Below are 16,684 nucleotides of genomic sequence, written 5' to 3' on the forward strand. Positions count from 1 at the left end.
AACTGGTTTGTAACCAATACTCAATGATTTGTAACCAAACTCACATTTGTTCTCTGTTCTGTGTCTTAAGTTGCATATTTAAAATTACTTGGACACAGCTATTATTTTATGACTTCAAGTAAGTGCTGAGAGTATGCATTGTGTATGTCTTGAAGAATGTCATGATTATTCTGTATGCTAGAGAGGAGTAATTTGAAAAAAGACTTGGAAAGCTCCTTCGAAAACTTTGGCAAATTCTTGGTCTGTGTGAACTTGTCCAATGTATAAATCACAAAATTAGGTTCATTCGCCTTTGTTGCTGAATTTACACTTTGAGAAATGCATTTACCAGGACCACTTTTGCTTCACAAAGATCTAAAAAGTCACAGCCTCAACAAAAAATCAGCCTAAAGGTGATTTTGTTTTGAAATGGAACAAATTAATATTTTTAATGACATGGTATATTTGGAATAGCTCAGTGGATTTAAGAGAAATTTGCCTTATTTTCTCTGACTTACTCATAGGTAAAAAGACAGAACTGGATTAATAATTTCTTGCTAGGTTTCATGACAACCTCATCCAATTTGCAAATATTTGCCCTGTAAACAATACAAATATATATTATATTCATATTTATAGATATATGAAGTTATTTAGGAATAAATACATGTGGCTTTTGACTCATTTTTCTTGCTGAAGCAAAACCCCAAAGAGCTTGCCACTCCTTTTCAAGACAGTCTTGTGTCCATAGGTTCATTAATTCTACTGAGAACAATGGCAGTTTTATAAAAATCATCCCTCTGGGGCATGGGTTAAAGTTTTTTTAAATTTTGCTAATTAATTTTCTCCACAAATTCTTTCTGTTGTTTGTTTAGTGTCCTTTTAGTGGTCTTTGGCAGTAACATGACTGCTGAATTTATTCTCTCTTTCACCCTCTTTCCTGTTAACTCTGCTTGAGGTAGCAGTTGGTTGACTGAAGCATAATGGGAATAATCTAAGTTAATGCTGGGGGCTCTAAACATTTCCTCAACAAATAAGCAGCAGTGTGTTGATAGCCTGTAACTATTTTATAAGTGCAATTAAATCACAGTGATTGATTGGGCTGGGGTGAAAATCAGAATCATTTAGAACAGCAAATTCTTCACAGGGAAACCCTCACTAAACTAAGAAAACACACAAGCGAACAACAAAAATAAACCATTTAAGGAGTTCTGCTCCTATACCATGTTTTCCTCATTTCTCAGCCCTGTTTAGGAGGAACAACTTGATCAAAGTGAGACCTTTTGTTTCTTGAGACTGCACCTTTTCTGCTGTTAATTTATGTTGAGTGAAAACACACATTAGAGTTAACTGATCTAGAAGTTTAGTTGCTAAAAGTGGGAGAGGAAATCTGTGTCCTTTTCATTTTGTCTCTTTTCTCTCCCTTTGCCTGGCTTCAGATTACAAAATCTTGCACTTCTGTAGTACTTGTTGGATTCCTCCTAGAACGCATTCAATTCACTAAATTGCTGGAAAATTACCTATTTTCTGCCAGGTTTTGTGCTTGTTCAGCACTGAATCAGCTCCACACAGAATCAGATGATTACTACTGTCATTGCGAGGGAAGGAGTGCAGGATGCAGCCAAGGTTGCAGCCTCCTCACTGGAGAGAAGGGAAGTTGAAAACAGAAGGGTCACGTATTTATGAAAATAACTAATATGAAATATGGGATTTAATGTATAGTTTAGCATAGTGGTACTGGCTCCACAAAATCACTAGGGTGCTGTGCCTATGAAAAATTTGGTAATACCCCTGCAATATCTATGTTGCCTGTTTCAGTTCTGTCTGAGTAGTAGATATTAAATGTTTTTGCTTTTTTTTACTTCTAGGTTGTTTTTTATATGTAAGTAACATTTTGTTTGTTTTGTTAATCTAAGTACAAATACTCTCAATGGATCTGTTCTCTTGGGTATCCATTACTTCTGAATGCACTCTACTAATGTGAAGACATGACTAACCAGACAACTAAGATTTCAGCACTAATTATTGGTAATCCTATAGTCTGGCTGATTCCTACTAGAACTATTCTCAAGAATTGGCACACATTCTGTGTTTTTAGAAGCAATGTGAAGATTTTAACATTACTTTAAGAAAATCTGGATGTAGACAGGATAGGGAAAACTCCATAGAAGAGAACCACTTACCTCCCTTAGAACAGATACACTTTATTAGAATAACTTTATTTCTAGTCAGAAATGGCGTTGATTCAGCTGCATTTGATTAGTATTAACTTGTGAAACTAAATTTAGAACCACAACAAAGGCAGAAGAAATGTATGATTGACTTTGTACACAGGGCATAAAGGTTAGGAACTTGCAGTAATCTGAGTTTGACTCCTGAGGCCATAAACTTTAGCAATTGTTTAACACGTTGGTTTTACTTTGTAGATATTTTTCCTCAAAAAGTTCTCTAAGTGACAGTTTAAGTAATTCTAAACATAGTGTTAACTGGAGCAAATGTATTCCAGTGAAAAAAACATATGACATGGAACTCAGAGGTGTCAACTGAATAATCAGTATGTACTGAAACTAATTTTCCTGCTTTTCACAAGACCTGCAATTTTCTAAGACATTATTGTGTATTTAGAATTGTAAATAAAAGCACTGAGAAAACTTGAACCAGAAATGAAAATACCACTCAAAATAACTTTTTTTCATGTACTTTTATTTTACCTAGAATAGAAACTTTGCAAACCATCAATTACTGAGAATGGAGGGAAATACCTTAGCATGTAACAGAGGAGGCTTTGGTTATAAGTGCCATTTCTACAGCAGAGTTAAGCTATTGTAAACCAAACATCTTGTAGTAAGGTCAAAATATCCAGGCAAACTTTTAAGAATAACACCAACACCAAAAACATTTACATATAAACAACAGAGAAATATTTTCTAAACTTTTAACAACGACTTTGCTACAATCCAAAGTGTTTAGTTCACATATCTATACATACAGTCACTAAAACTTTTGTGAACCAACCACTTGTCCACAGGACCTGCCTAGACAGTTTGTCATCAATACGAAAGGTTTTTTATATAAATAAGTCAATTAAACTTCACAGAGACTAAAAGAAACAATATAAAATTCCAGCTGTAAATAAATCTGTACATTATTGTCAGTCTTATTTGTCTGAAATCTCGCGCAGCTTTAAAGTCTCTTTATAAAATGATGGCAAGGAGCAGCGTTAGCTGGAATGGAAACTCGAAGACTCCGACTCTGTAGAAACAGAAGAATGTCCTGCACGTTTGCCTTTTGAAAGAATCTTGAGGCTTGATCCTCTGCTAACTGATGTCAAGGCATTTTGAGCTGATGTTTTGAACTTGGCACCCAAGAAGGCGTACAGAATTGGATTCAGGCAGCAGTGGAAGAATGCCAGGGCTTCTGTGATGGAGATCCATTTGTGCACTATGGTCTCCAAGCTGCAGCGGTGCCTGATGACCCCCAGCAAGATGAAGGTGTCGATGCTGATGCCAATATAATATGGCAGCCAGCAGGCAAAGAAGGCGAGGATGAGGATAACCGTGGTCTTCAAAGCTTTGCGCTTCTGGTGGCCTTTGGAGTGTGACAGCTTGGATATGATAATACAGTAGCAAGTCAGGATTATTAGACCAGGCAAGACAAGTCCTACCAGGATATGCTGAAATCTGAACGAGATCTGCCAGTTTTCATGAGGGTACATGCGGTCACAGAGATACTTTCCTTCCACTTCACTGGTACCGGCGAAGATTAAATCGGGTACTGTCAGAAGCACAGCTGGCAGCCACACGCCCACATACACCACCTTCTCAGCCAAGAGCTTTCGTGGGCGCTGGCTGTTGGTGGCGTGGACTATTGCCAGGTAACGATCTAAACTTATGAAGGCCAAAATCAAGACACTGCTATAGAGGTTGACTGTGTAAATGACATGAACTGCCTTGCACAGAACATTCCCGAAGTACCAGCTTATGGCTGCATCCACAGACCAGAATGGCAAGGTGATGACAAAAAGGAGGTCAGCCACAGAGAGGTGCAGCCTGTATTTATCAGTCATGCTTCTTTGCTTCTTCTGGTAGCCCATAACAATAATAACCAATCCATTGCCAATTATTCCGGTTAGGAAGATGATGGAGTAGATTGTTGGCAAGAAGATGCGGTTGAAATCGGCATTCTCATGTTGATAGCATGGCTCTTCGTAGTCTCCATAGTCACCCGAACCAATCTCATCTGTGCCATTTTCAGAAAGTTCAATTAATAACCCAGAGGACAGCTAAAAAAAAAGGAAGAAAAGTAAATTAGATGTTAGGTTCTCTGCAAAAACTTCTTCTATATGACAATATGTGAAGGGTTGCTTGAACAGTCTCCACTGTCACAAATGGGTAAACGTTTTGAAAACCAGGTGGAAAAATACAATGTTTACATGTACATATATAGAGTACACAGCAAATAAGAATAACTTTAAAAACTTCCTTTGTCTTTCTCTGGGGAGTAAGATCTTGCTAAGGGCAGGGCATGCAGAAGCAAAGAAAGATAATGGCTACTCCCAGAAATAACGTTGGTTACAGACACTTCAGTGCTCTTATCAGATGGACACTACAAATGGGAGAGACCAGAAAGTGCCAGATGCGAGAGGTCTGTCCACATAGAGCATGACCTACACCACATTTAACTTCTACAATAGAGGGCTATAAAAAAATTACTTAGAAATGCTGCTGCTCCAAAGTCCCTTCTCATTAAGAGGATGGGGTCAAGGAGAAATAGAGAAGGTACCCTCGGCTGATGTAATAAAGGATAAATAATAGCAAGAATTCCCTACTGAGAAGCAATTGACAGCTCCACACACTCAGACAAGGAAAAAACCCCCAAAGCCCAGAAAGAAAGAAAGAAAGAAAGAGAGAGGTGACCTTAATCAGGGGAACTCAATGCCCGTGAAGGGTCACAACGATGGTCCACGCTCCCTCCCTTTGTTCCCCACCCTCTGCGGTTGCGGGGCCGGGGGTGAGCGCGGCCGGCGCGGGACTGCAGCCAGACGGACAAGTGAGCACAGCGGTGGAAAAAGGAAGCGAAATTTGGTGGGGGCAAAAAAGCGCGTCAGGAAACCACCAACGGTTTTGGCCACGGCGCTAAAAGCAAAGCTGGCGGGAGAGTGCCATCTGCCTATGTGCAATTCCTCAGGTTTTCAGATTTTTTGCCGTCATGCCCTGTGTCCCACGGACCCCCGAGCGCCGCGCAGGGCGCGCCCGAGAGACCCGCAGCGCTTCACACGCGGAGGCACCGGCACCACGCGGGCATTAACTGCGGGCCTAAAGTTGGAACTTGCCAGAGATCTCCTTTTTGCCAATAACTGCTCCCCAAACCAAGGCAGAGGAGCTGCCCCCGAAAGAGCGGGTTGCCGCTCCGTTTCGCTCGGGGAGCGGGCGGGATGGCCGGGCGCTGCCGCCGCCCCCAGTCCCGCCGGCAGCCCCAGGTCTGGGCGCGCACCGGGGCAAAGGGATATCGTGCCCTGGAGTCAGACCGCTCCAAACTTCCTCGCCTCTTCCCTTCTCATCATTCCCACAGCGCTAATTGCTCTGCCGGCGTTTTTCAGTCCAAAAGGTGCCACATGTCACTTGAACTGACGGCCGAGCAGCAGAGCCCCAGAGAAGGAGCGGAGTCCCGCAGCTGGAATTTGCAGCGGCTGCAGCTGTGCCAAGGTCCGAAGCGCTGCAGGCAGCGGCAGCAGCGGCCGGGGCTCAGAGGGGAACCCTGCCCGTTCGCGCCCACAGAGCCCTCCGCTGCCCCGACCCCGCCGCCCGCAGCCTCCGCCGAGGGCACCTTTGTTTGCCAACAGCGCGCACATGGGCAGCCGGCCGCGCTCCCGGCACTTACATCCAGGCTGTCGAGGCTGCTGTCCATGCTCAGAGCCATCGGACGGCTCCGCGCTCTTGGGCTGTTGCCGCTGTCGCAGAAGCGCCTCCCACAGTGACACCGCTCGCCGCTGCTCCAAACACGCCCCGGCTCTTCTGGCGGGACGCCTTTTTATGCGGTCCCAGGCTGTCCCCCGCCCCCGGGGCAGCTGTGTCTGGCTCCTCCCCGGCGATGCCGCTGCGCTCTCGGGCTCCGGGCGGGCGCCTCGGGCCGCTCTTTGTCTGCCGCCCCGGGCATGGGAATCGCACTTGCCCGGCGCGCCCGCGGGGGCCACGCTCCTCACGGGGGCATTTGCCCCCGTCTGATTGATGTGTTCATACAAGCGGGCTTTTGAATTTCCCCTCAAGAACATTCTTTGAAGTGTGTTGCGGAGCCCTGGGTTGCCATGGGTACCCCAGGCGGGCTCCGAATGAAGTCACTGGTCCAGGAGTCGTGTGGAGGAGGAAGAGCAGGGGTCCTGTATGCCATTCAAAATTCTGGCAACTGTCCTCAAAGTTGTCTCTTCCCCCCTGCTGAGGAGAGGCAGGAAACAAGGGCTGGTCCCTATTGAGACATGAGAGGTTCTACAAACTTTTCAAGCGCTGCAATGTGAGTGGGTTGCAGGTTGCCCTCTGAGCTCCTCTGGCACCTGTGGGTTTGGGTGAGAAGTCCGATGATGATCCCTTTCATGTAGCTGGATAATAAAAAAAACCCCACAAACAAACAAACAAGCAAATACCCCAAACAAACAAAAAACCAACATCAATGCCCCCCCCACCAAACTAAACCAAACCAAACCAAAACACCCCCCATACACACACAAAACCACCAAAACCCAAAAAACCGAAACCCCACAACAAATAAACCCCCAAAGCCTGAAATTATATATGTAGAATATACGTAGCAATTATAGGATAGGTTTGCAAGAGAAAATCTACCCAAATATAGACACAAATAAAACAGAATAATTGATTTCCTCTACAGTTATCTCTGGAGTCTCTGTAATATTGTACTGGTAATATTCATGCAGGCAAATTAATTTGCAGAAAAGATTTTAATTAGCATAGTGTGTCATGTGTGTGTGCCCCCTCGACTTCACAACTCACAACAAAAAGTTATAGTTAGTAACTGTACTGGGAATATTTAATTCAGTTATATAGATTTACTTTTTACATTTGATTTTTGTAGTGGAAAGAAGAAGGGAGAGAATATTCTTTATGTAATAAAATGTTCTCAAATTACCCTGGTAGCCTCAAGGGATGATAAAAGTGAACGTTTGACCAAAGTTTTGTTCTGAAATGCCCCTATGATCAGTTCACATGTGAGTTAGCTAAAACAGCAGTTTCAAATGCAAATATTATCTTCAAGTATTTGACAAGAATTACTATCTTACTCTTCCTCTAACAGCTCTAGAACTCTTTCTTGTACACTTTCTCACATCCTACAGTGAGTATGAATTTGGTTATGATTAATAACCAAATAATGTTTATCTTTAAAAACATGGTATGTAAGGTATGACCTATAACGTGATTGTGTACTTTCACTGTACTGGAATTTGATAGTAATTCATATTTTGGTAGCAAGTCTGGAATATCACATACAAGTTGCATTAAAACTGTAATTGATTATAATCGAATTAGCAGTCTTCAGAAAATTCAGTATCTACTTTATGTTTATATCCAAAAAAATCTGAGTGATATCACACTATACCACAGAATTCTATATAAATAAATGTTCTCCTGAGTCTCCATAATTAGATACGTACCTAAGCTTATACCATAAATCTTCTTTAAGAACAAATGTGACAAAATTGTAATTATTGCTATTAATTCCTTATTTTCCATAAAATCTGTGATACATTCACTACATTTTAGACATGCAAATAGGAAAACACATTCCCCAAATCATCACAGAATGTGCACAACATCAGATGTCTAGGCAGATAAATGAGCAGATGAGGGATTTTTGTATACAAATGAGTAGTATCATGTCTAAATAATCATCTTTCACTCTTTCACTAAAGGGGGATGCCCAGCTCATAGCACCATCCATTGCCATGCAGTTTTCAGGATGGATATGCAGGGATATGGTGCTGGGAGGGCTCTCCAGCCTGCTAAACTTGCAAACCTGTAAAACACGTTTGCAGAAATACGCATATTGAACAGGTTCTAAAAACCTAATCAGGACACAGAACTGCACACAGGGGAGGTGAGCTTTAGGGAAAAATTGGTTTCTACCTTTCCAGAAATTCATATGGGTGACAGATGTGTTTTTTTGGAGAAGTATTCTCATCTTGGAGAGGCATAGATGATTAAACATTGCTCCTTCTCTAAGTGTGAAGTGCAGGACATTAAAATATGCTCCTAGTGCAGGTGAGTTGTGGCAATGGCTGCAGATGAGCAAAAGATATGTAGTGATATTATAGTATAATATAATATAATGTATAAGTATGTGAGGTCTAGAGCTGTTTGACAAATTTGAGAGTTGCCCTTCATTGGAGTGGGTAGCATGGAGTGCATTGACATGTGGGGAGGGATGCACAGAACAGTGAGTGTGGTTTCAGCCCAAGCAGACAAATGTTCCCACAGCTCCATTTTACTGTACAGATAGACCTGTAACAGCAAAATATATGATGTAGAAATCGATTATGTTAATTAGTGGGATATGGGACAAACACTCAGTTATTTGTGTTCACGGATAGCCTAAGAAATTTGGAAGTGAGGAATGGTTCACTGGATTAGCCCTGAAGCATGGTAGTGCTGAGTGAAAGGAAATTTGGGGATGATACCGATCTGATGAGATGTTACTGAGGCTTGTTTGGATGAAGGTCCTCTAAAACTGTCTTTCACACTGCTGCTTTGTTATCTATGATCTCTTTTGTTTCCCCTATCAGAAAATCCATGTGAAAACTTCCTTTGTTGCACAGAGGACCATCCAGGGCAAGTTAATGATTTCCAAAGTGATAAAAGAGGGGAGCTGTTTCTGCAGAGCATGTAATTCTTCTCAGCTACAAATCTTCTTGAGACAGAGCTAGCAAATAGCAATTTCCAAGCTTATGTTTTGCATTATATGTTTTCCTGGTCACAGAATTACTGTGAAAATCAGACCCTTCCTAACCCACATAATACATGATTTTACTGCTGGAAAAACACACCTTTCTAAGAGTCAAAATCCCACATGTTCTTACACTGTTAGATTAAGACTACAATTCCTCAGGCTGTTAATCATTAACTATTTTCTTCTAAAAAGAGACCTAAGTGATGGTCATGTAAGAGAAAAGTAGGTACTAACAAACCTTTCTAATGGTAAAAATAATCTTTTGATTCAGCATCCACAGGAGTAGAAAAATAAATTGCATTTTATTTAACCACAACCATATGTTAAATAATTTACTTAATCTGAAGGCTTCACAAATGCCTTTAACAAAGTAAACTTTTAGCTAATAAAACTTTGATGGGCCATTTCCTGTGGGCAACACCTAATACAAAGGAGGTAAGATCCTTAGATTATGGAATATGTGAATACCACCGTGTATTACAGTGGTGTACTAATAAACTGTTTGTTATTTTTGTAGCATTAATGGAGCTATACTTTCAGGACATGTAGAAGATTGTGTAATAAAAGCACATAACCAGCAATATGGCTGAAATTACTGTACTATAGCATGGGAAGTGAATAATTTTCAAAAATTCACTGATTTTCTCTGTGCATGTCAATTCCTGTACTGGAAGGCTTCTGACAGTAGAATGTCATCTGAAATATTAACAGAAAATGTGCTCAAGAGTTGCAAGACATCAACTTTGAGTAGTGGATTTTTCTATTCTAAAAAGTATTCCAGGGAACCAATGCTGTGTTGAAAAGTGGTTTCCTGATAAAACTCAGAAGTTTATTACAATACACTGGATTGACTTAATGACAAATGGGTCTCCAAGTGGCCTGAAGTTGTATACATAGAGAGGAAAAGGATATACTCTCCCTTTTCCATCTGATCGTTCTGTTGAAGTGGGAAAGGTATCAATCTTACGCCTGTTAGAATGGTTACAAGCGGTTTGCTGGGGTTGGGTTTCAGTTAATGGCTTTCTTTGCTCTTGGTTCTCAAAGCTCTCTTTCTCCATTTCTTCCTGCCTGTGCTGCAGTGGAAAAAGCCTACCAACTGTTACCCTGATCCTGGAAGGAAAGTGCCCCATTTATGGGCAGGGTGCCACCTACACTTAATAATTTGAAAGCACAGAGACTAAATAAAACCTATGAAGGAGCAGGACATATCTTTCAATTAGTAGCATGTTACATTGCCACAGAAATAGTCCCTCCCTGTATGATAGGAATGATACTTGAATATCAGAACAAAATTATAGGAAAACCTTTAACATCAGTATAAGGAAACAAAAGGGTTATCAGCACAATCCCCAGACTTCTCTCTGTTTCCTTGCTTTTAACAAGGACAATTTATATTGTTTCCTTTAAGTATTGCCACAAGGCCAATATGTCTAAAGTCAGCACAGAAAAGTCAGCAGAAAAAAGAAAGAAGTGCTATCCTCTAAAAAGAATCATAGTGACTCTTGTGTTTTAATCCCACCTCCATCTGTGGCCTGCAGCAAATCACTTAACCCTCTGACTGTGTTCAGCCAACTGTAAAATGGGGATAACAATACCTACTTACCTACCTCAGAGGAGACTTGTAGGGATTAATTGGTTGATGTTTGCAAGGCACTTTGAAGACAGAAAGTGCTTAATTTAGAGCCTGTTGAAATTATTGGTGACACTGATCAGCTAGAATTCAAAGGGACCCAAACTCATTAAGGTTCTGATCTTCCTCCATTTGGCTGTGTTTATGGGTTAGCAAATCTCACTGCATGCGGGACAGTTTATTGTTTGTTTGGAAGCAGAGTAGACTAAAAAGATGCTTTGAACAACTTTGTTAATCCTTTTAAAAAACATGTCATCATTTGCATATCACTGGAGCTGAAGGGTTTACCTTTGATGATTCTATAGCAGAACACTTCTGGAGACATGTTGAAGTGGCTATTTTTCCAGAACTGTGGTCAGATCAAAATTATGAGAACAAAGTAAAGCCTCCCTAATTATATATAAGTAGTTTCTTTCCTGTAACCAGACAGGATTTTGGCTTTCAGAGCATTTAGATAGATTTCTGTTTAGCAATGAGATGTGTTTGTTATAATATTCTTTTATGCCGTAAAGTTCTATTAGAAACTTGCTCCAGTTCAGTTTGGATTACTAAGGAGAGGATTTGTTTCTGGGGATCCGTGCTAAGAGCATACTATATCTTAAGAGTATATAGAAAAATTAGAGAACATGTCCAGCTATTTATGCATTCATGAATGTTTGCCAGATCTCATGATTTCTTGTAGATAGCTTCAGAAACACAGTTGTATCTGGGACTGGCCACTGCTGCTCCTGCCTGTGAAAACAGGACTCAGCTACTTGGAAACTAATAAACTGAACAGGGCTCTGAGCAGCCTGCTCTGGCTTGGAATCCACAGGTTCCTTCCAACCTGAATTATTCTATGATTGAAAATGCCTCCATCAGACCATGTCCTCATGCCTCTGCCACTGGCAGTGCCCAGAGTTATCTGGATCAAAACAAATCCCTTTATGTTTAATTACATTAAATCCATTTGCTCTGCACAATGGAAATGGCATTTTGATGTTGAGTTTCCGCCCTGACAGTTTTTGATCAATCTTTTGTTGAAATGGTGTCTGTGGAATTGTGTGCTTGGGATGTAGTAAAGTATGCTAGCATGTGTGATGTTTTCGTTATCATTTTCACACACTTCTTCTACTTCTTTTCTTTGGATGCCATAATAGGCATTTATTTTCCACACATTGTGAGCTTCTGAGCTTGTTGAAATAATTTACTTACCTCATTTGCCCACTTGTCTACAAAGTGGCACTGAAAGCAGAGCAGGAGCAACCACTCTTCCTGTTTAGCTCAGTTTGGCATCTGAAGCTCACAAATGCTTTAGTTTTATTGCATCAGCTTTGAAGTAAAGTCTGTACATGTGGATGCTGAATGTCAGCTCAGATGCTTGTTTTAGAAAACAGGATTTCTCTTGGTTCAGCAAGTAGGAAGGTTGCCCAAATTTAGTAATGAGCATTCCCATAGTTTCTTACTTTTGAATCTCTTCACCCACTGTTTCCCTGAAAATTTACTTCAGAATTCCAAAATTCTTTTTTTTTCTTAGTACTAGAAACCAACTGAGATATGTGCAGGAGTGAGACTGAGCTTACATTTTTGAGTCAGTCCTTCCTCCTTAGGTAATATCAGCATTAGTTTAGTAACTGGGATGTCTGTTGCAACATGACCAAACATTTCTAAAACAATCAAAAAGTCTCCATTAGATATGACAAATTTTTGGTCCTGCTGCCAAGCCCTCTATATACAGTGCTTGTCGAAATACCATGAGTAAATACCCATATACAGCCTGTTCTATCCATTTATTTATAGCCAAATACAAGGATGTAGATGGAGAGCTGTAGGAATATTTATGGCAGGTACATTCCTTTCTCTATTCATTAATTGCCAGTGAAATTAGCATGATATTACATACTCCTAATTTTGAGCTGATTTATCATTAATAGTCGTATTTGTTTTTGCTGGTCTGAAAATTTAGTAGGTAGGATTTGAGGCCTAAACTTTGTAAATAATCACTAAAATCACATAGTAGGATTTCTCCTCAATCATTAGGTAACAAACCTTTTGAAAGGAAGAGATCTGCTTGAAGTAATTACTGGCATGCTGAACCTCTTTTTCTGGTTTAATGGGGAGGTAAATCCAATTTTCAGGGTATCTCTTACCACATAAAGAGTCACATGACACAAAGAGCTTATCTCTTACAACTGAACTTGCTAAACTTTCATCTTGCAGTTTGGATTAATTTTTAGGAAGTGGAACAGGCAATTTTAGACAACCTTTATGCTGAAGCAGGCATCATCCACATGATTTCCATAATGGCTAGAATAAAGACTGTACAAACATCATGGTGTGTGCTATGGATGATTCTACAGAAAAGTGACAGCATGCTAGTGCCTGATCCAGATCAGATCCATGGGGAATTGGGAATTCAGCAACAAAATGAGGAACTGTGGAGTCCTCACCTCTACAGGAAGAGTTGAGGCAGAATCCTTAAGGACCATGAAGAATAGAAGATGAGCACCCTAGAAAATAAAGGACTAAAAAAAAATCTCTTCCTGGCTTTTCTTTTTGCACAAGGAGAGCTGCATTTGGCTTGTACATGGACCTTAAGGTGAAATAGCTCTATTGGTCACTGCCAAGGAGAGAAGTCTCCATCTGGACTCAGATCAGTTCTTTTCCCACTGTCTCACCTGACTATTGCACACATCACAGAAGCATCTAGAAGCTGAGGTGGGATTAATATATTTGGTCATGTGTGCACAGTTGTTCACGCTTCAATATGCCTAGCTATGCATCAGGCTACACAGAAAAAAACATCTTCCCCAAACCTGCATATAAACAGAGAACACTTTCTCCTAGGTGAATGTCAGCAGAGAAAGGGAAAGCACCATCCAAACAAACTGTCTCTGTGTTTAGGTTTTTCATCAGCCCCAAAGTAAACCTGAACACAAGAACTGAGGAGTGTAGGAACTCCAGTGCTTTAAAGTGATGGTTCCAATTCAGCTTAATTTGCACTTCAAACCTTTTCCATTTGAAACTGTAGTCTACAATCCTGTTTCTTCATTCATGAGTGCAGTACAACTGGACATGGGAAGAAAAATTTTAGCCCTAAATACTCAATTTATAGATGAAATTGCTATTCTACGAGTTTGCCATTATTTTAAGTGATGGTTCTATATTTCTGAGGTTATTTTTCAATAGTGAGTGAATATTGTGAAAAAACATACAGGAGGGGAATTCTAAAAATACTCCTAGGTTACAGTTTGTGTTCAGGACTGTCTGTACCAAATTATATTCGATCTTTTTTTTTTTTTTAACATATGAAAACAGGAAGAAGCCCTGCTTCTTCTGAGGACCCTGACAAATATTTCTACCTGGCTCCTTCTAGAAAGATCTCTTCAAGTGCCAAGCAAGGGTCACTGTAACCATGGATACTTGTACTCCATTTTCCCCTGGTTTTCTGTGAAAAACTTGGTAGAGTGCCCAGTTTAAACCACATTTTGAGTTAGGTAATCATAGGCTCACTCTGTTCTTAGGCATTGTGGTTTCAAGTTTTCAACGGTTTCTCTGTGGTTTCAAAGCTCTGTTTTTTATTCCCTCTTCTTTTTTAAGCAAAGGAGATGTTAAAGCAAAGTTGCTTGATAACACTTATTCCACCAAAATAATATCTTTTGGGAAGGTTTGATTGCTGTGTGGTTTAAAACTGAAAACCACTCAGAAACCACTTAAGCATCATATTCAATGCAAAATATCTCACATTTTACTGCATCTGGAAAGAGACTGTTCAATTTCTGGAACTTGTCAACATGCACCTAGGAATTAAGAAAGACTTGATCTGTTTTCAACATGTGTGTTACAAGTCAGTCATAGAAAGATTTTTAAATGTATTTTAATGAAAAGTAGAATACCTCTCATGATGTAGCCTGTCAATCCTCCTTTGCTGCTTTGATATAGACCTACAAAGGATCTGAGGGTGGTAGGAGTGGTGTCATCCAGCTGAGGGGAGAAACTAATTATAGATTTTTCTATATGTTTTCTTTTGAAAATATTGGAAGTGTTGAATAGGTGGACAAAGGCAAAGATTCCCAATATGAATGAGAATGAATGAGTATATGGAAATGGAAACCACTCTGCTGGGTGTGGAAGCAAAGAAGATCAGATCTCAAGAATAACCCTGTCAGCTCCATCAGATTCTGAAAGGACTGTGTTAAGCCTTGAAATGGTTAGTTTTTACTAATCTGTCAAAACCAGGACAAAGTTATGTGACTACTGACTGCAAATGCACAGCCTACATCTGAAAAGAATAACATGGGTTGCTATTGCTTTAGTTATCTGACTGGAGTACCAAGCTTTAGAACAACCTCTGGTGGGAAGAATATTGAAAAATGTGGAAATAAATTGAAACTAGAGCAAAAAGACAGTTGAGTTTATAAAGGTATGCTGTAGTAGGACTACTTAATAGCTTTTCTTGATAATTACTTCTTAAGCCAGATGAAATACAGTAGGTTTCACTTGTCTGGACTGTAGTAAATAATTTCATAGGATGCTCTTTAAGTGCTGACAATTCATTGAGTTAGGCTCTGAGAAGTAATACAATGTATCTAATATAGAGGAAGACATTTGTAAAGGAAAATAACACTGATGACACTGAAGGCAACCAGTAGGCTGTTGGAAGGCAACTAGGTGAACTCCTCAAGGTTCATGGGTAGATCAATCATTGCTTTATTTTGTGTTAGCTTTGGAACAAAAATTAGTTAACTCCTGAAAATCACTCATAGTGGAAAATGAGGTGCCACTGCTGAAATTGGGATAGCCTCAGACCTGGCAGAAGTGGGAGCACACAAAGAGAAGAGCCAGCTGCAGGATGAGTCTGAATTTCTCCTGCACATCTGCAGGGAAAGCTGCATTGCTCATTGAATGCATCAAGTAGGGTACACTGAAGGGAGAAAGAAGTACTGAGGAGAGAAAATGCTGTTGCTGCCAAACAGAGCACTGAAAAGGTATCTTCTGAAATACTTTTTACAGTTCTTAACAAGAAAAATGAATTCAAATGGAATAGGTGCAGAGAAGGGTGAGTGGGGTGAAGTGTAGAATGGAGAGCTGCTCCTGCAAGTACGGGCTGAAAGAGCTTCTTTTCATCAGTTCACAAAAGGGATGTTGAAAGGGACAATGAAGGAAGATGCTAGACGTCTGGGAAAGAAAAGAAATACTGGGACCAGTATTGGCACACAAATGACTGGATGCAATACCGTGGTGAATACACACTGTAAAAGTATGAACAAGTTGTTAACTGTCAGAGGAATGAGCTTTAGGAACAGTTTTCCCATAAAAGAGAGGATTTTAACCAATTGCCTGCTTTGATAGATTTGTTGGGATTGTTGGTCCTAGATCAGGTCCATTGTCCTAAGTTCTGATCTGAAATTCTGTTCCTTTGATTGCTCCAATGTCTGTGAAATTTAAAATATCACATACCTGATGATCACAGAATAGAAACGTTTGTGTAACTTTTATACTATGCATTTTTGTTAAATTCAAAACTTTGTGTCTCTTTCTTCTGGGTCTCAGGAGCTATTATGGTAGCAGGATCAGTTTTACATGTGATGCAAAGAGCTTCTGAGGAAGTACCCTTCTGGCCCCTGAAGACAAAGTAGCATTGAAAAGTTCATAAAATCCTGATCTTTTTCTAAGGGAGAAGCAATTTTCAGCCACAAATGTCAGATTTTAGTGTCCAGGCTATGCCAGAGTTGGTGAACGAATCTCTGTTGACCAATACAATAACAACTGCTCATGTCAATTATATTTGTACCTTGAAAATATGTATCTTAGGGTAAAATCAGTCATGTTCTGTACTGCTGCTTATCAAAAGAAGTCAATCACTATCATTGATTCAGTAGTTTCTGACTGATTGTGTGAGAGCTGCTGTGGTAGAGAAGATTCCAGAAAGGCAAATGTTAGTCTTTGAATAAAAGTCAAACTCAAACAATTCAAATTTTACAAACAAAGAGACACAAGAGCCTTTCCATCATCTGTCTTACTGGCAGTGGAAGGTGGTTTCCTCTAGGAGAGGTAGAAATCAAAGGCAAGAAAAGGCAAGTAAAAGCAAAATGTAAACATGCAGAGCCAGAATCTCGGGGTCAGGAGGAGGCCAGTGCC

The 16,684-nt window shown here is 40.2% G+C and overlaps 1 protein-coding gene across 1 annotated transcript; it reads right to left on the bottom strand.

The window, feature by feature from the left end:
- Window positions 1–2,684: 2,684 nt before the first annotated feature.
- CXCR4 (C-X-C motif chemokine receptor 4) lies at window positions 2,685–5,976 on the bottom strand. The gene is made up of 2 exons (XM_058809694.1): window positions 5,860–5,976; window positions 2,685–4,261 (listed from the first exon to the last, which is right to left on the bottom strand). Exons 1-2 carry the CDS (start codon window positions 5,896–5,898, stop codon window positions 3,200–3,202), a joined length of 1,101 nt encoding a protein of 366 aa, XP_058665677.1. The 5' UTR covers window positions 5,899–5,976; the 3' UTR covers window positions 2,685–3,199.
- Between the last annotated feature and the right edge of the window lie 10,708 nt (window positions 5,977–16,684).

The sequence above is a fragment of the Ammospiza caudacuta genome, chromosome 8 (assembly GCF_027887145.1).
Source record: "Ammospiza caudacuta isolate bAmmCau1 chromosome 8, bAmmCau1.pri, whole genome shotgun sequence".
NCBI classification, from domain to species: Eukaryota; Metazoa; Chordata; class Aves; order Passeriformes; family Passerellidae; genus Ammospiza; species Ammospiza caudacuta.